The sequence below is a fragment of the Panthera pardus genome, unplaced genomic scaffold (assembly GCF_024362965.1).
Source record: "Panthera pardus isolate Hobbes unplaced genomic scaffold, ASM2436296v1 HiC_scaffold_22, whole genome shotgun sequence".
In the NCBI taxonomy this organism is placed as follows: Eukaryota; Metazoa; Chordata; class Mammalia; order Carnivora; family Felidae; genus Panthera; species Panthera pardus.
The window spans coordinates 53,672,754-53,692,497 of NW_026526788.1; the positions used below are offsets into that span (position 1 = coordinate 53,672,754).

Here is a 19,744-nt window from a genome sequence, read left to right on the forward strand (position 1 = left end):
ACACAGCCGCCCTGTGCATACCTCTGTGGTCTTCGAGATGCGTTGAATGTTGTTGCTGTTGCCCTTCCCATTCTCTGCAGTGGCTTGCAGTTACTTACACAGCCTCCAATTCACAAATGAATACATTGTGCTATTTCAGAAGTCTTCTTTATGTTGAGCCCAGCCTTCCTTCCTGTTCCTCCTACTCCTTGGCACAACTTCTTCCCTCTGCAGCTGCACAGACTAATTCCAGACCTAGAGAGCTAGCATGTGTCTCCCCACCAGCTTTTCTCTTCTCCAAACTAAACATTCTTGTTGCGTCAACTGTTTCTCATAGGATATGGCTGCTAAGACTCTTTACTTTCCATTAAGAATGTTTGGATATTCTTAAATTTGTGGATATTCTTGAATTTGCTGATCTTAAAATGTGATTTCCAGAACAAGTCCGTACTCCAGATAGGGTCTGACCGCCCAAGGACAGTGAAGCCATCACCTCTCTTCACTTGTACTTCATACCTCAGTTAATGCAGCCTAGGACTGTTCTCACTTTTAAAATTCTTTGGTGCACACGGGGCTCTTGTTGAGTTTGTGGAAAACAAAAAGAGTTCAGTTATTTTCACATGGACTGTTCTTTGGCTGGTCTCCCATTTTTCCAGGTTGACCATTGATTTTAATCTTTCATGGGCAGGAGCCTCACATTTATCTCTGTTAAATTTGCTCTTCTTCGGTTTCGGCATGCCATCACAGTACGAAAGGTTCTTTGTGAATTTGGACTTCTGATATTCAGTGCATTTATTGGCAGTTTTTCTAGTGGTGCCTTCATTCCAAGTTGCCCTTGAGCCAGATTACCAAGCAGAGAGCCCTGTGGTCCTTCTTAGGTAACCATCACTCCTGTCTAGTGCTCTCCTCTTTTGCAGCCCACATTTCCCCAGAATCTAAAGAACTGAGTGTTCTGGAAATGTGTTATTAGTAAACCCATACTAACCCTTGATAATCACCTCTTTCTTCTGTGTTCTCACAACCAACAAATTAATAATCCATTCTGATTTTGTCGGCTATCACCCTGATACTCCCCACTATGTAATTTCCGCAATTTGCCCCTTCCTCCTGTTGGAAAAACAGAACAGTGTAATCCCACTTCTAGTTTTCTAAGACCACTTCCAGCTCCCACGATCTCCCAGGGACTACTGACAATCATACCCGCAAGGTGTTTCAGTCTGGTAGGTTGTGGGTGCAGACCTGGTGATCTGAGCTCGCACAAGACTGGACGATTGAGTGTCTAGAGCCCCAGTGTGTTCAGACCAACCCCTGAATTACCTGGGTCATTGCCACACAAGGAGCTCAGCCTCAGCAAGGGTGGATTGACTCAGAGCAAGGGGGGAATTTCTGAAGCCTTCCATCTGCCTCACACTCATGCTGAGGCTCTTATGAAGACCCCCTAACTACATCCCACCAGATATCCAGTTTTCTCACCTTGATCTCCCATGCTCCAACCTGCCAGACTCGAACAATTCATACTAGATGACAGGGACTGTCCCAGGTACCAGGGGAGCAGAGCAGAGTAAGACATGGCCCCACCTAGACCCATCTGGCACAGTCTCCTCGTCTGGCCCCTAACTCCAACCCCCTGACCTATATCTGAATTGTTTTTTGTTTGTTTGTTTTTAACATTTATTTATTTTTGAGACAGAGAGAGCGAGCACAAGCAGGGGAGGGGCAGAGAGAAAGGGGGACAGAGAATCTGAAGTGGGCTCTGCGCTGACAGCAGGGAGCCTGACATGGGGCTTGAACTTATGAACCGTGAGATGATGACCTGAGTCGAAGTCAGATGCTCTGCCGACTGAGCCCCCCAGGTGCCCCTGAATTGTTTTAATCAAGGGCTAAGATCCTGTTTTTCTGCCTCAGGGTAAGCTGGGTATAGCAAAAAATAAGGATGTCAGCTCCTAGTTATCCTTTTGGCCACATCTCCATACTTCCTGCATTGGTGGAAGTGTTTGGGAATTTAAGGGACCTTGACACACTGCTTTCTGATATCGCCAGTCCCAGGATCTTTGCGCAGCGCCTCTCCCATCATATGGTTCTCACACTTGTCTGCCAGTGGGTCTACCAGGCTGTTTGCCTCATCATTCCCAGCCCTTTGGCCCTACCTTGAATGCCTGCTGCATCAAGGCCCTTCTCTTACCCATGACAAATAGACTTGCTTTTGTGGCTCCCTTGTGCCTAGAGTAGCTTTCCCAAAGTTTTGAAGAACACCAATCCTGTGAGACACGCTGAGAAAAGGGGGGGGGGGGGGGAATCCCTGGTTAAAAAAGGGTGGGAAATGCTGTACTGGAGATCTTTGAAGAATCACAATGCCCTCTAGCATATTCAATGAAGGCAATGTGAAACCCTGTAGCAAGAATGTGTCTGTCTCAGTTTGTTTAAGTGCTGTTTCCAACCTCCCATTTTGTTTTGTGGTTACTGTAATTGTCAGTTTTTACCTAACAGCTGTTAATACCCATGGAACTAGTGTTCCATAAAACCCACTTTGAGAAATCCCAGCTGAAACAATGTTCAGTTGTGTAAAGTGAGCTATATTGTAAAATATTTTATGTGGATATAGACACAGCCTAAATTGTTTCTTCCTTATGTATACATTTTATGTTGTAAAAGTAATATAACCACATTTCAGAAAATTTAGGGAATAGAGAATTATTTTATTTTAAAACATACATAATTCCAGTGCCAAATATACCCTTATTACAGGGGTTCTTAACCTTGATAACACATCAACAGACAGAAATCAAGGGTCCGTGAATTTAGAAGAAGAAAAAATTACATCCCCTTTGCACTAACCTCTAACTAAAATTTAGCATTTCTTCCAATAATAAAGGAATAAACCACAGTAACATTGGCAGTTCTTAGGTCTTCATCAGCAATAAAAATTATAGGGTTTTTTCTAAGTTTATTTATTTATTTTGAGAGATACAGAGAGCACAAGTGGCAGAGAGGGGGGGGAGAGAGAGAGAGAATCCCAAGCAGGCTCTGCACTGTCAGGGCAGAGCCCGACACAGGGCTCAAACTCCCAAACTGTGAGATCATGACCTGAGCCGAAGTCAAACGCTTAACCGACTGAGCCACCCAGTGACCCTGAAATTATAGTTTTTATATTACATCACAGTTGTTGCTAATATCTCCAAGAATTATTTATGCTAACCACTATTTCAAAATGTTACTGGACTTACCATTATACATTTTTATCTGTGTTACTAAACATATATTCCTATAGCACAAATTTGTTTTTTAATAATTTGATAGCTGTATTCAACATTTTTTTGGTAATATTTTGTATTTGGTTTTATTCATTTAAAATATCATTCTGAAAAGGTGCCTGGGTGGCTCAGTTGGTTAAGTGTCCAACTCTTGATTTCGGCTCTCTCTCTGGGATTTTCTCTCTCCCGATCTCTTTACCCCTCCCCCCGCTCATGCTCTCTTTCTGTCTCTCAAAATAAAAATAAACTTTAAAATGTCATTCTAGGGGGGGTTTCTGGGTGGCTCAGTCGGTTAAGCATCCGACTCGATCTAGGCTCAGGTCATGATCTCACAGTTCGTGAGTTTGAGCCCCAAATTGGGCTCTGCACTGGTAGCGTGGAGTCTGCTTAGGATTCTGTCTCTCTCTCTGTGTCTCTCAAAATAAATAAATAAACTTTGAAAAAATAGGATAAAATAAGATGTCATTCTGAGAAGGAATCCTACCTCAGCAGATGACCTAAGGGGTTTGTGCCACAACAATAGGTCAAGAATCCCTGCTATATTATGCAGCAACATATGTATTATGATGTATTATGTATCATTTTATGTAATTGTAATCATTATGGATAGACAGAAATATATAGACATGAAACAAATGATTTCGAATTGTATATACATTTACATTTATATTTATACATACAATTCTATATCCTGTTCAACAAATATATCTCACAATTATTTTTTCAAGTCTAATTTTTTTCAAGCAGATACACCACCATAGTTTACTGACCTCATTCTTCTATTGTTGGATTTTAGATTTGTTTCTTGTTTTGAATTCATGCAAGTAACTTTTCCTCCATATCTGCTTACTTCCTATGCTAAGTTCCCAGACCTATATTAACCTTGTATCCCGTGAAATCACCTCCCAGGTGATTCAAATATAAGTAATATAAGGAAGTCAAATATAGAGACACACAATCTCCCTCGTAGCATCAAGTTTCTAGAAGTTTCTGAGCTTTTGTTAATCTGATTGATGGTTCATATAAAGTCTGTTGAAAGAACTTTATTTAAACCGACAACTGTTTGTTCAGTGTCATTCTCCATAGGGATTCTAACCTTTTTCTCCAGGTCAAAGGCCTTTAGATATTATTTTAAGGGCAAAAAAGAGACAACAGTTTCTTAGCAGAGATTTACTTTTCCAACACTGATGAGCTGATTCGCTCCTTCCTTCAACATTTGGGAGTGATGGCGGTTCTCCACAGCAGCAAGATATGTCCTGTAGGGCTTGCCCCTGGGGAACCGGGGTGTCTGGCACTATATATGATTCCTTGTGATTGTTTCTAAAAGCTGCTGGATTGTAGGGATGTTAACATTTGCCCAAATATTGATGTTGTACTTTAGGTGAATTTAGATTTTTGTTTTCTCTCTCAAATGAATCAAAATAGCTTAAGCCACTTTTTGTGACTGTGGCAAGCATTAAGTGATCATTTTGAAGGCTATGAAGGAAACCTCAGGAGCTTATTAGCATCTGCGGTCTTTAATTACTGATATCTTACAGGCTCATCAGTTAGCATCCATGCAAGCTCAGGCTTACAATGGTGGGAATGCCAACCCCCCACCGGCTAATAACGAGGAAGAGGAGGATGAAGAAGACGAATATGATTACGACTATGAATCCCTGTCTGATGGTAAGAGAGACACAACCGTATGCTGTGTGCGGGGAAATGCTTGGGTGATTTTCTGTTGTGGGGTTTTTTTGTGTCATTTTGGAGTCTGTCATTCCACAGACCAGCAATAGCAGATTGTTGTAGTAACTGTCCAAGAATTCCTGAATCCCGTGGCTTAGTGATGAGGACCAAGGAAGGAAGGGGATTCTCTTAGCCACTGCAGCCAACATTCAAGGAAAGAAGAAGAGGGTGTGGAGAGCAACACAGGGGTCATTCCTGAGTGGGTTCCTGGAGGAAAAGTTGGAATTGCAACAGAGAGACCTCATTCTCACCCTTTCAGTTTCTGACGTGGCTGATGTACTTGGCAGACATTGTGGCTGCTGGCTGTTCTCACCCCTCACCACCTGCAGGGGGCAGCATCATGGTTCTGTGCTCTCCACTCCTCCCTCTCACCGCCTTCACTCCTGCTTTGTAAAAAGTATACGGAAAAAAAGCAGCATTTCCCTTCCCCCTCTTCCTAGTTCTCACATTACTAACCCAACAAGATATTTCCTTCTGGCTCCACCAAAGGGACAAAACATGGGTGAGCCTAATGGCACAATACAAAAAAAGTCACATGAATGAAGTCATCCACAGATTATAGGTGAAGGATTCCTGTTATATGAGAATTAGGTTTCAGGGGTGTCTCATTTGTACCAAATTAGTTATAGATTGCAAAATGTTTTCTAGGTACCATTGCTGATGGTAGACTGTTGCATTTTAGCAACTTGTGAAAAGTAATGTAATAATGAAAAAATGCTTAAGTTCCTATTTATAAAAATAACATTGTATGTGTAGAATATATGGCTTCTGTGGAGGATAATTGTTTGCTCATATGTAGGTATGCCCAGACCAGCAACCATTTACCCTTGGCATTAAGACAGCCGAGCTACCCTCCTCCAAATATCTGTTGCTTACGCTCCAGGATTGCCCCCTAGTTATATCCTGTTTCATGAGCCTCTTTCATGGCCAGCAGTTACAGCCCAGCCTCTTTTTGCCTCCCAAATACAATACTAGCCTATGTCCATTTAATATTTGTCCTTAGTAATAGTTGATCGCTTCATACCATCAACTAAAAGCCAAATTTACTTGACTGAAATCCCATCAGTTAATGTGAGGAGCTTATACTCTAAAGGGGAAGTAGAAAGAGGAGGAAGATGAAAAGGAATCAAGATGATTTCTTGTATCCTATTCCTGAATAGTTGTGGGAATATGAATATTCTTATATTGACTTATTCTTCCCCATGGATTTCCATTACAGTTATGGTGATGTTGTTTCAGAAGAACAAATTTATTCAGATAAGAAACGAAAACCACACGTAAGAGATCAACCAATCCAGATGTCAAATGCCCTGTGAGAGCTTTATTTGCTAGAAGATAAATTCACTCTTTATCATAAATTACTCCCATGTTTTTTCTGTACTTTTCAGAACACAAAAGAAAGGCCTATATATATCTATATATCTATATCTATATATATATATATTTTTTTTAAGTTTATTTATTTTGAGAGAGAGCACAAGCAGGGGAGGAGCAGAGAGAAAGAGAGAGAGAGTGAGAGAGAGAGAATTCCCAGCAGGCTCTGCACTGCCAGCACAGAGCCTGATGCAGGACTTAAACCCATGAACCTGCCCTGAGATCAAGACCTGAGTCGAAATCAAGAGTCAGACACTCAACTGACTCAGCCACTCAGGCACCCCAGGAAAGGCTTTTCTTAATTATTAGTGTTGTTATAGGAATTTTTGATAATGCAAATAACAAAATGATCTGGTATTTATTTATTTCAGTTAGGGAGAGTAAAATTTAAGCCCTATCCCACTGAATTTCTAAGATAGTTTCATGCTTTTTAAAAACCTATATGAAAAGAAAAAAAAAAACCTATATGTACTGAGGTGGGATACAGGTGAAAAGGGGGCCCCACCAGGTCCTGACTCAGTAAACTAGGAGACGTTGGGTCAATGTCCTATCTCCACTCTAGGCCTTAGGTCCCTCAGATGTGTAACAAAAAGATTCTGTTCAGTGTTGGGTGATGTTCTCCCTTATTCTAGCACTAACATCTATGATCTATGAAGGCCACTGCCGCCACCTAGATATTTCCCGTTTCATTGAAAGATTCCTCCGACTGGCAGATTCCCAAACTGGCCTTATAGTTATGTTGTGACTGGTTTAAACATGTCGTGTTGAGGCTCTCTCATGCCACAGTTAAATGCTCTGTCAATCCTGCATTCTCAGTTGTGCCCTCACTCACCTCTGTACCTCACACACTCACCTCTACATCTTCGCGTCCTCCAGTTGAGATGAGAAGGCAGCAGAAACCTGCCTGCCATGGGTAGAACCATTTGGAGCTTCATATGGGGGACCTCAAAGGTTTCTCAGCTTCTTGTAATGATGAGTCCCTTTGGGAAGGAAATTAGAGCTGTGACCAGTCCCCTCAGAGAAATAAATGTGCTCTCAAAATTCCACATGCAATTGTGGGAGTGTTGCCTTCGGAGGTGTCCCAGGTGAAGAGCTCATCTGTACAATTTGGGTGGCCCAGGTTACCTCTGTGACAGCTCTGGTCCTCAGTTTTCATGACTATAACATGAGAGAATTAGTTGGAAGCCTCTTTGGGCCATAGAAATGTGATGATTCCTCACCACAAAGTTAAGTCCAGAAGAGCTAAAGGAAGTTGCACATGAGACACTTGTGTTTCAGAAACTCCTACTCTGCCTTTTGGCCAATAAGTCCTTCATGAATATTTATTTAATCAAATTTCATTACATAAATAGAGATTAATTTTCTTCTGACCTTGCTGTTTATCTTGACTAGCTCTGAACAAGCCCTAGGGTGCAGATTTGAATCTGCAACTTAACGCAGACGTTCTGTGACAGTGACTGCATGACTCTAACAAATTAATCCCTTTCTATCCATTTGAAATAGTGCATGATTGGGAATGTTAACAACAGTCAGTAACTGAAAATATGTAATGTGACTATGACAGCATGGTTAATATTAACAATGTTTGTCTTTTTTTTATTGCTAGACTTTATATCCCTAACAGTCAAAATACTAAATCAACAGATTTCTTGTCTAATTTGTCTTATAATCTAAGCTATTGTTATTTATGCTTTGCTTCATACCTTAGTTCAATTTATCTGGCTTTTTGTCTTAATTTTCCTTACTTTTATCCCCTTTCTGATTCTGTTTTTCTATAGCAGATGTCCTTACCGCTTCTCCTGCTCCTAACAGTCAGGAAGGTAAAGCCATTCGAACTGGGCATTTTAACTGCATGAATGTCGGCATTCTGTGTCCAATTTCTTAGGCTTGAATTAGCATGACATCGTGACACTGATATGAGTAAAAATGTAATAAAATGATTGATCTCATTTACTTCTTGGCAGCCTGCATGGCCCTTATTTGGTATAAGAATATTTTGGTCTTAACATTTTTGGTCTGATGAGATAATGAACCTTGGGTGAGAAATGAGAGCTTTCTTGTTTTTCATTTTAAGAGGATAATTGTCTAACACCTGTAAAGTCATTTTTTTAATGTTTGTTTATTTTTGAGAGAGAGAACGCTCATGTGTGAGTGAGGGAGGGGCAGAGAGAGAGGGAGACAGAAGATCCGAAGCAGGCTCTGCCCTGAGAGCACAGAGCCCGATGAGGGGGCTCAAACTCATGAACCGTGAAATCATGACCTGAGCCGAAGTCGGAAACTCAGCCAACTGAGCCATCTAGGCACCCGTAAAGTCATTTTGGATGACTTGGATAGAAATACCAAAACAAGAGCAAAGTAAAAGATCATATGTCATGCTTTACATATTTTTAAACATATTTTAATTTCTATCCTCAAGAGTTTTGCTTAATAAATTCATAAACAATTATGGAAATTTGACTTTCCGATTAAGTAGAATTGTGAAAAATGCATTGCAGATAACAGTATCTTTTTCCTGCAGGTTTTGGCATTTCTAGAGGTAAAAGAAGCTAATAGCTTATTTTAAAGTGAGAGTGATTAACTCACATATGCACCATCTACAAGTGCTTCCACGACTAAATCCTCCCCTAACTTGTGCACCAAGAACTTCTGGCACAGGGTGTCTTTTGTAAGGTTTGCACAGTCCTAGTTACCTGTACAGACACGAGCCTTCTCATTAAATGATGTCTGTATGGTACCAAAACTACTGGTAAATGAGTCCATTCAATTAAAAATAAACACATCCTATACCACATCTAACAAATTTTAAAAATTATACCCCAAGCCATCATTTTGGTAACATACTAGCCAGATCCTCAGTCTTAACAGATAAGCACCAAGTGACTGGATATCTTTACAAAGATGTCAACATAGCCCTGAAGTGCAACATTTGGTTCTTGTTTGCTGAAGCCTGCCAACTTATTTTCAGACAACATTCTAGAAGACAGACCTGAAAATAAATCATGTAATGACAAGCTTCAGTTTGAGTATAATGAAGAAATCCCCAAGAGGATAAAGAAAGCAGATAACTCTGCTTGCAACAAAGGAAAGGTGGGTGAATGGCTTCCGTTAAGTTACACTTGGACCATGGTGCTCTTGTCAGTATCGGATAGAATTTCACTCCCTCCCTGTCCCTTCCCTTCACTTTTCCCCTCACTTTCCCTTAGATGCAAAAGCCCACATGGTGATGCTATGGGACACCCCCCTGCCATTTGTAGAAGGTTAGTCACTGGTTCATCCAGCCAATACCTGCGTAAAGTGTGCAGTGTGGCAGGCACTGAGATGACACTGGAGGTGCTTTAGTGATGGAGACAAATAGGTAAACAGTGCTTACAGATAAGTACAAAGACCAGTGATTACACAGGGTTGTCAGAGCATCAGGGAGGATAATGTTAGAAAGATTTGGCCAAGCAAACAAAAACAGGACATATTTAGGCCAGGAGGACAGCCTGGCACATTCAAGGAATTTCTAGAATTTTTAACGTGTTTGGAATAACCAGGCAGATAAACAGGGCCCAGACTGTGAAGTGTTCACAGAGGAATGACGCAGAGAATAGAAATGTAAATGAGACACCCAGACCCTGCCTTCCAGTGCCTCACACTCAACTAGACTCCGAGCAAATGTGCAGACACAGTTTCAGAGACACCGTTAGAGAGCCAGATAATAAGGTATGGCAAAAATTTGAGCCATAAAAGACGCATCCTCAATCACCTAGTCATTCAACAAATATGCACTGACTGTTCCACATTGAAGACACTGGGCTATGCCCCAGGGGAAGAGGAGGAAGAGCTTACTCTCAGAACGCTTTTACTCTAGGAAGTGTGTTGGGACGTTTATATGGAACGATACACAGCAATGTGAAATGCACTGATGACATGAGAAAGGAACAGATAAAGCTTTGGGGATTCAGAGGTTGGCGGCATGTACTCTCCATGTAAACTGGCATTATTTTTCCCTTGTTAGGTTTATGATATGGAACTGGGAGAAGAGTTTTATCTCCCTCAGAATAAAAAAGAAAGCAGACAGATTGCACCAGAGCTCTCTGACCTTGTCATCTATTGCCAAGCAGTAAAATTTCCAGGTAAGAGTAGGCAATATCTTCTATAACAACTAAAGATACCAAAAGATAAAAATATGCTATTTATTTAATTGGACATTGTGAATGCTTTCAAAATAACTAAATTGTGTTACCAAAGTCATTGTTATACTACTTTCTAAATATTTATTATTATTATTATTTTAATTATTATTATTATTAGCTTTGATGTTGGTAAGGAAAATACCATAAAGTGTTTATTTTCAAGATATCATGTCTTTTCATAAGAATTAATAATAATGATAATAATATTCATGACATCTAATAGCTAAAATTTATTAAGCCCTTCAGTACCAGAAATTGTGCTAAGTATTTTATATATGTCATGTTATTGATTTCATATTAATTCTCTGAGGTAGATGGGTTTGTCCCCATTTTTAAATAAAGCAAAATCTGAGAGATATGAAGTAATTGCCCCAAGGTTGCCAAGTTTATCAGTAAGATTCTTTTGTTTAAAAGTGGTAGAAATTAACTTAAGCAAAAAAGAAATTTATTGGCTCATCTATTAAAAAATGAAGGGATATTCAAGTTTCAGGTACAGCTTGATCCAGGGCTTCTCTCTCCCCGTTTCTCATTCTGCCTCCTCTGCATTACCTTTGTGCTTGCAAGGCGGCTGCAACAGACTAGCACCACATGTTTCCAGATTAACTTCAGTCTGAGAGTCTCTTCCAGAACTTTCAGCACCAGTTTCATTGTTTTCCATTAAGCCCTCTGCCCATCCCTGAACCAGTCAGTCACTGTGGCCCAGAGAATGCAGTGCTCTGACAGTCTAGGTCCTATGGCACATTCTTCATCTTTGAAGATGGGTAGTGAGGCTCCACTCAAACCACAAGGACCAAGGATGGGATTTCAGTGAGAGAAAGTTTCCCCAACTTGCCATTTCTAGAAGTACAGTGAACTTACGATGATAAACCATGCCCCCATACACACCAAATGTGCATTTCAGTTAATAAATGGTAGAGCTATGATTCTGAAGCCTGTCTATCTCCAAAGCCCTGCTCTTAACCATTGCACTACCCTGCCCCTGTTGTTAGGGTGTGCTCTCAGTGTGTTCACACAATTGAGTGTCCCACAAGTGGGGCAGCAGGGGCTGCAGGGAAAACAGGAAAGTCCATAAATATATGAAAGTCAGAAAAATTCATCTCCTCATACTATGAAAACAGGATTCCCTCATAAAAAATTTCTAAGGACAGGACAGCAGCTTGATTCTGGAGATTCATCTCAAATGTTGGGAAACAGGGTATACAAACTTGGTCTGGAGAGGAAAGTTAAAATAGCAATGCTGTGTATGAACGCAGATCCCAGCCTCCAGAGGCATATCTTAAGCCTCACTTCTCACACTGCCCTGCAAACAGGACAAAGGTATTACGGTATTAAAAAATTAGGTAAGGGACCCCTGGGTGGCTCAGTCGGTTAAGCATCATGATGACTCTTGATTTTGGCTCAGGTCGTGATCTCACGGTCATGAGATCGAGCCCCAAGTCGAGCTTAACACTGACAGCTAGGAGCCTGCTTGGGATTCTCTCTCTCTTTCCTTGCTTCCTGTCCCTCCCTCACACGCACAGTCTCTGACTCTCAAAATAAATAAACAAACTTTTAAAAGATTAAATAATAGTGGTCTTTTCACACACATGGAAAAAAATCACAGATAGGACTTTCTCAACTTTAAGTTTTCTCCCACTTTCTGTTTTTAAACTTTTGGCAACTGCTGCTGCTTATCGGACAGCAAATTCTGTCAACGAGAATGTGAATCCATAAGCAGCGATCAAAGATTTCGAGGAAACATAAGAGCCTCGCTACTTCAGTTTAGTTCACAGATCGTGACTTTCTGTCCCGAAAGTACAATAGGATCATATTTGCAGCTGGTGACATTGTTCTCATGACAGAATAAAACCCTTTTCCTGTCAAGGAGCCTCATGGCCTGCATGTCCTTTGTGACAGGAACAAGCATGAGGACCACTCTGTTCACAAATGACGCCCACACTCAAGAATCACTCTTGTACTTTGTAAATTCTGCTGACACCACACCCAAACCATTGCATCGGCTTTGTCTTTTCTTCTCAAGCGCTGGTTAAAGAGCACCCATCCCCAAAGATATTTGAGGTCACTGTGAAAGAAAGTTTCGTAGCAGTAGAGCGTTGTGGGAGAGCCAGAAGGTCATTGGGTCCAGCTTCTTACTTGAGGCGCAGGCTAAGCGTGGGGTTATTTGGCTTATGTTTAAAATTCCAAGAATGCTGTTGGTTTTTTTTTTTTTAAGTGTTTATATAGCACACATTCTTTATAGGTATGCTACATTTAATTTTTTTTTTTTTTTTTAGTAATTGAAATCTCTTACATTTTTCTCTCCCAAAATTTATTTCCTTTCTCAAACTTAACATTGTGTTGCCAGAATCATTGTTATAATGGCTTCTAAATATGTACTGGTATTATGATTTATTTCAACGCTCATGGGGGAAATACCACAAAATGTTTATTTTGCTACACTATTGTTTTGCGTTTGCTACCTTATCAATTTCAATGCAGCTCACCTTCACCAAGTCCCTTCCAAGGAGACGTATGCGGACAAATCTGCAGAGCGTTGAGGCACCACAAAGATCATGTGGTGTGACCTTCCCCCAAAGTAAATGAATTTCCCCAAGATCATGAACCTGCTTTGGTGGCAGGGCTCTTCCAATTCCTTATCTGTAAAAAAAAAAAAAAAAAAAAAGGCTTCACAGTCCTAACCTGCAGGATGGTTGTAAAAATCAGCAGTAAAGTATATAATGTGATTAACACGCTATCCAGGAAAGAACTGGCTCTCTGGAAGTAGTTGTTGTCATTGTCATTGATAAATGGGCCAATAGGGCAGGAGAAGGCTCTTTGTTGCTCTATCAGTTAGTTCTCTGGGCCTCCCCAGATTCTTTCCCTTTTCTTGATCACCCGCTCTTGTTTTCTTGCTTCCTCACCCCAAGAGAACAACCAGGCTTTTCACAAAAGGGCCCACATACCCTTCGACATGTGCCAGGATGTGTACAAAAACCCCAGAATGAACAGGCCCCTTGCTCTAGTTCCTTGTCCCTGCCCCCCCCCCCCCCGCCATCGGTTATACTTGGGAGAAAACCTAAGTTTCATTTTCTGTCATGATGCAGAGTGCAAAATTCACACAACATTTTAAGATAAAGCATGAGAACCTCCTGGTCCAAGTTTGTGTTGCATCTTTGTGGTTACAGATACTTAAGAGAAAACAAAATTTAGAAGCCCCACAGCTGCTATGAACTGAGCACTTTCTCTGACCAAGACACTCTACTAAGTATGTATATATACCATGATCTCATTCAACCCTAACCACCTTGACCCTTTTACAGATGAGGAGGGAGTGATGCAGAGAGGTTAAGTAATTTGTGTGAGGTCGCACAATTTGTGTGAGGTTTCAACCCCAAAGTCTGTGCTTTGCTTTTCTTTTCTTTTTTTTTTATGTTTAATTATTTTTGAGAGAGACAGAGAGAGAGACAGAGCACAAGCAGGGGAGGGGCGAGAGAGAATCGGAAGCAGGCTCCAGTCTCTAAGCTGTCAGCACAGAGCCCAACGCAGGGCTCTAACTCAAAAACCATGAGATCCTGACCTGAGCTGAAGCCGGACACTTGGCTGACTGAGCCATCCAGGCGCCCCTCAGTCTGTGCTATTCTTTTTTTTTTTTTTTTTAATTTTTTTTTTAACGTTTATTTATTTTTGAGACAGAAAGAGACAGAGCATGAATGGGGGAGGGTCAGAGAGAGAGGGAGACACAGAATCCGAAGCAGGCTCCAGGTTCTGAGCTGTCAGCCCAGAGCCCGAGGCGGGGCTCGAACTCATGGACCGCGAGATCGTGACCTGAGTTGAAGTCGGATGCCTAACCGACTGAGCCACCCAGGCGCCCCAGTCTGTGCTATTCTTAAGCACTACCTTACCCTGTTTCCTCTGATGATGTTCCTGGAAGGTATATTTTCATCTCAAAGAGGACCTCCTGAATGCTGCTTCAGCTGAAGGAATTACTTTCTAACGGTACAGTTGTACACAGTGGAATGGTTTGGAGGCGACTCTGGCTTCATTGGAGCTTTTAAATGACTCTTGCTGCACTGGAGCACGGTGTGCATTCATTCTCTCATTCAGCAAATATCTATTAAGTTCCTGCCGCACACCAGGCACTGTGCCAGGCAGGAAGGGTCAGGCAACAGTAGGGCTGGGAGTGAGAAAGAGAAGCCAGGAAACATCATCATCATCCTAATGTATTTCCCATCAGACCTTCAGATTAACCCTGGGAGCGAGCTCCTATCATACCCATTTTGTAGATAAGGAAACTGAGGAATGGAGAAGGTAGATTTTAAGGCAACCTCATACTGGCAAGAATTGAACCTAGACAATGTGCCGCTGAAGCTCCAGCTTTTAACCGGTCTTTCATCTCTCCAAGTTGAGTAATCACGTTCTGAGAAATGTTGACTGGAGTGCTTTCTTTTCATGTAGCTTTTCAGAATCTTTCTGGTGCACATCCAAGTGGGTCTGTGTATGTGATTTTGTGATGATCATGCAGTTCTGGTCACATTTGTCTACAGAGAGAAAAGCTTTGCTATCATTCCCCGTTCTTATTAACTGTGCTAAAAATGCTAGTAGGTCTTCTGTCCTGGGGCTGCCAGGGAGTAGTAGGACTTCAAAATAAACAGTAACAGGGATGGAAAATGTTGAGTTCCTTGCTTGTAGTTTTTGGCTTATTTATTTTCATTTTATGGGAACAGGCCTGTCAACTCTAAATGCATCTGGCTCTAGCAGAGGAAAAGAAAGGAAAAGCAGGAAGTCCATTTTTGGCAACAATCCGGGCAGAATGAGCCCTGGGGAGACAGCATCGTTTAACAAAGCATCTGGAAAAAGTAAAGTCACCTTCTTGTAATATTTTGGCCTGATTCTGCATGCCGGATGATTCTGATATTTGACCGTCTAAGCACTTCCCTTGAACTTTTAATTTTTTTTTTCATGAATGTTTATGTGAAGTGTTAGGTTAAGTGTGGTACCAATATATTTAAATTATGAATTTACACTCTTAACTTCCTAAAAAATAACGTCTCACTAAAGACGTTCTAACAGTGTTTGCCTCAAAAGTAAAAATTGGAGCCACCTTGGAACATTCTAGTTGTTCTTGGAACTGTGCTCTTCATCCTTATAACTCCAGAAGATATATCCATTTTATTTCTAATTACTTTTTACTATGAAAGTAATAAATTCTCATAGTTAAAAACTCAAACAGTTCGGAGTATTATTAAAATTCCTTTCCACTCTCAGTGTCCCAGTTCTTCTCCCCAGAGGTAATCACTGTTAAGTTTATTGTGTTTTGTTTAAGAAAAATAAGATTCTTTTTAAGATAATCCAAACGGATATAACTGAACATAGTTGGATAACTATTTTTTTCTCTAGGTAAAATTTGTATATAACGTTATATTAGTTTCAGGTGTACAACATAGTAATTTGATCTTTAATATACACGACAAAGTGATCCTAACAATAAGTCTAGTTATCATCCATCACTGTACGCTTAACCCCCTTCACCCATTTCACCGCCCCCCAACCCCTTCCCCTCTGATAACCACCAATCAGTTCTCTGTATCTGGGAGCTTTGCTTTGTTTTATGTATTTGTTTTGTTTTATTATATTCCACGTGTAAGTGAAATCATGTGGTATTTGTCTTTCTCTCTCTTATTTCAGTAAGTATTATCATACCCGCAAAATCCATCCATGTTGTTACAAATGGCAGGATTTCCTTAATTTTTATGGCTGAGTAGTATTCCATGATATATATATATATATATACATATACATATACATATGTATATATACGTATATGTATACATCTATACATATGTATATATACGTGTATATATATACGTGTATATATACACATACGTATATATGTGTATATATATATATATACACATACATACATATATATGTATATACGTATGTGTATATATATATATATATATAATGTTTTCCTTATCCATTCATCCTTCATCCTTCAATGGACTGGACGTTTAGGTTGTTTCCGTATCTTGGCTATTGTAAATAATGGTGCAGTGAACATTGGGGTACATATATCCTTTTGAATTAATGTTTTTATTTTCTTCAGATAAATACCCAGAAATAGTATAGCTGGATCATATGGTATTTCTATCTTTAATTTTTTGAGGAAGTTCCGTACTGTTTTCCACAGTGGCTGCACCAGCTTTCTCCCACTAACAGTGCACGAGTGTTCCCTTTCTCCACTGTTTACTCTCCCACTGCTGTTATTTCTTGTCTTTTTGATACTAGCCTTTCTGACAGGCGTGAAGTGGTATCTCGCTGTGGTTTGGGTTGCATTTCCGTGGTGATTACTGACATCGCTCATCTCATGTGCTTGTTGGCCATCTATAGATCTTCTTTGGAAAAATGTCTGCTTCAATCTTCTGCCCATTTGTTAATGAAATTGGTTGTTTAGCTTTTGAGTTATTTGAGTTCTATATACACTTTAGATATAACACATTTAGATATTTGGATAAAAGATTTGCAAATATTTCCTCCTATTCAGTAGGTTGCCTTTTCTTTTTATTGATGGCTTCCTTTGCTATGCAGAAGCACTTCAGTTTGATGTAGTCCCACTTGTTTACTTCTCCTTTTGTTGCCTTTAATGTTGGAGTCAGACCCAGGAATTCAGGGCCACTAACGTCAGGAAGCTCACTGCCTTTGTTTTCTTTTAAGAGTTGTGTATTTTCAGGTCTTACATTCAAGTCTTTAATCCATTTCAAGTTAATTCTTTGTGTATGGTGTAAGACAGTGGTCTAGTTTCATTCTTTTGCATGTGGCCATCCAGTTTTCCCAACACCATTTATTGAAGAGATGATCCTTTCCCTATTGTGTATTCTTGGCTCCTTTGTCATAAGTTAAAGGGCCATATATATGTGGGTTTATTTCTGGGCTCTCTATTCTGTTCCATTGATCTATGTGTCTATTTTTATGCCAGTACCATATTGTTTTGATTACTATACTTTGTAGTAGAGTTTAAAATCAAGGAGACTTGTATAACCTCTATACTTGCTGTAACTTTCCTCATGGCTTTCTATACATTTGTCTACCTTATTGTCCTTAGTGCCTCTGTGGTATTATTCCATTGTGTAGATATATTGTCATTTATTTAATCACTACCTCACTGGTAGAACATTTAGGTTGCTTCCTGGATTGTGGTGGTGGTGGTGATGGTGGTGGTTTTGGAGTTTTTGGGTTTTGTTTTGTTATTTAAAAACAAAACAAAGCAAAACAACGCTAGAGTGAACACCCTTGGGCATACATTGTGCCTTTGTGCAAATGTATCCACAGAATAGATGAGGTACATAGGCAAGGACTTTCAGGCTTTTGATTTAAATTGGTGTGGCCACAGTCATCTTAAAACTCAATAGTTCTCATTTTGTTTCAAGGTTGTAGACTAACTCACGAGGAAAAGGCAAGATGTGTTATGTGTTATGATTGCCTATGGGGATGTTGTTCAGGTTTTATCTTTCTAAAATATTTAAAGTTTTCTGCACTAATCTGAGGCTAATCTTTTGGGGGGTTTAGGTTCCTGTGAAGGAATGCGACAGGCCTGGGAGGAATCTTCTTCCCCCCTCAACCCAACCACATCCCTCAGCGCTATCATTAGAACTCCCAAATGTTACCATATCTCCTCGCTGAATGAAAATGCCGCCAAACGTCTGTGTCGCAGGTATTCTCAGAAACTGATCCAGCACACCGCCTGTCAGCTGCTGAGGACTTACCCGGCTGCCACTCGCATCGACTCCTCCAACCCCAATCCCCTCATGTTCTGGCTCCATGGGATACAGCTCGTGGCGCTCAACTACCAGACAGATGGTAATGGGCCCGCTTCACCCGGAAGGGTGCCTCCCCACCTCTCTCCTCTGCCTCTTATATTTCAGTAAATATAGTTCAGCAAACAAGATTGTTTGAAGGGGCAGGACTCCAGACTGGGGCACACCAGATGTGAGGGTTAAAGTACAGATGACCAAAAACAGAAGTGAATTTGATATGGAATTGTGCCCTTGATGTTTTGATTAAGACGATAGATAAAGGGGCTCCCAGGTGGCTGAGTCGGTTAAGTGTCTGACCCTTGATTTCAGCTCTGGTCATGATCTCACAGTTTGTGAGTTCAAGCCCTGAGTCAGGCCCTGCACTGACAGCGTGGAGCCTGCTTGGGATTCTCTCTCCCCTTCCTCTCTGCCCCTCTCCCATTCATATTCTCTCTCTCTCTCTCTCTCTCTCTCTCTCTCTCTCTCTCTCTCTCTCAAAAAAAAAAGACAATAAAGACCATGAGGGGACCCCTAAAGTCTTCTGTTCCTGCCTCCTTCTTTTCAATTTTTTTAAGTTTATTTATTTTGAGAGAGGCAGAGACAGCATGAGTCGGGGAGGGGCAGAGAGAGAGGAAGAGAGAGAATCCCAAGGAGGCTCCACACTGTCATTGCAGAGCCTGACATGGGGCTCGAACTCATGAAACCCTGAGATCATGACCTGAGCCAAAACCCAGAGCTGGACGCTTAACTGTCTGAGCCACCCAGGTGCCCCCCTGCTGCCTTTTTAAAGTACTTTTTAAACTTATGACTCCTTTTGACAGCACTCTGTCCAGTTTGCTTTTAAAGGTGTTTGGGGGCAGAGATTTCCTAACATGCCTTAGTAAGTTCTCTTGCTAAGCTCTTGTTCTTGCAGTCAAAAAGTAGTGTTGCTCCAAACACTTTGCAAGTTAGAAGCATTTTAGCTTCTTCTCTTCCCTTTGAGACTGAAATAAATAATGTTCAGTGCCCTAGGCATGGCTACCACGGGGAAAACAAGTATGTGAACCACCTGAACGGAGAACGTAGTGTGTGTGTTTCTCCACTGTGGATGGGACTCCTAACAGAGTAACTGAGGAGTAAACTCCAGGTAGCAGCTGCCGTTTATGGCATGCTCACTGTGTACCAGGCACCGCGCTGCATTCTTGACCCCTATTCTCTCATTTAATCCCTGCCACAACCCTAAGAGGTGGGTCCCTTTATGATGTCCATTTCTCAGATGAGCAAACCAAGGCACAGAGCAGTTACTTTGCTCAAGGTTACAGAATGACTAATAATAATAGATACAAGGACTCTGGGAGTTCAGAGGGTAAAGTGTTTTGTCTCCACTTGGTTATGGGGGAAAGAAGGGAGCTGCCGAAGACGAAGAAAAAATAGAGGAAGAATGTTTCCTAGAAGCTCACTGGAAAACCAGTCTCTCCTTCGA

General features: G+C 40.9%; 1 protein-coding gene across 9 annotated transcripts in view; it reads left to right on the plus strand.

Annotated features, from left to right (window-relative positions):
* PLCE1 (phospholipase C epsilon 1) overlaps positions 1 to 19,744 on the plus strand; it is a 321,468-nt gene that overhangs the window by 271,410 nt on the left and 30,314 nt on the right. For 7 of the 9 annotated variants that reach the window (XR_008424888.1, XM_053909742.1, XM_053909736.1 and 4 more), the window contains 6 exons: positions 4,769 to 4,898; positions 8,111 to 8,152; positions 9,298 to 9,419; positions 10,333 to 10,450; positions 15,214 to 15,345; positions 18,056 to 18,346. Coding sequence is in view for 8 of the 9 variants with exons in the window: in XM_053909742.1 (XP_053765717.1) it covers positions 4,769 to 4,898; positions 8,111 to 8,152; positions 9,298 to 9,419; positions 10,333 to 10,450; positions 15,214 to 15,345; positions 18,056 to 18,346 (835 nt within the window). In the remaining variant the exon portion in view is untranslated. The remainder of the gene's footprint in view (positions 1 to 4,768; positions 4,899 to 8,110; positions 8,153 to 9,297; positions 9,420 to 10,332; positions 10,451 to 15,213; positions 15,346 to 18,055; positions 18,347 to 19,744) is intronic. The other 2 variants (XM_053909739.1, XM_053909741.1) reach the window with 1 other exon arrangement.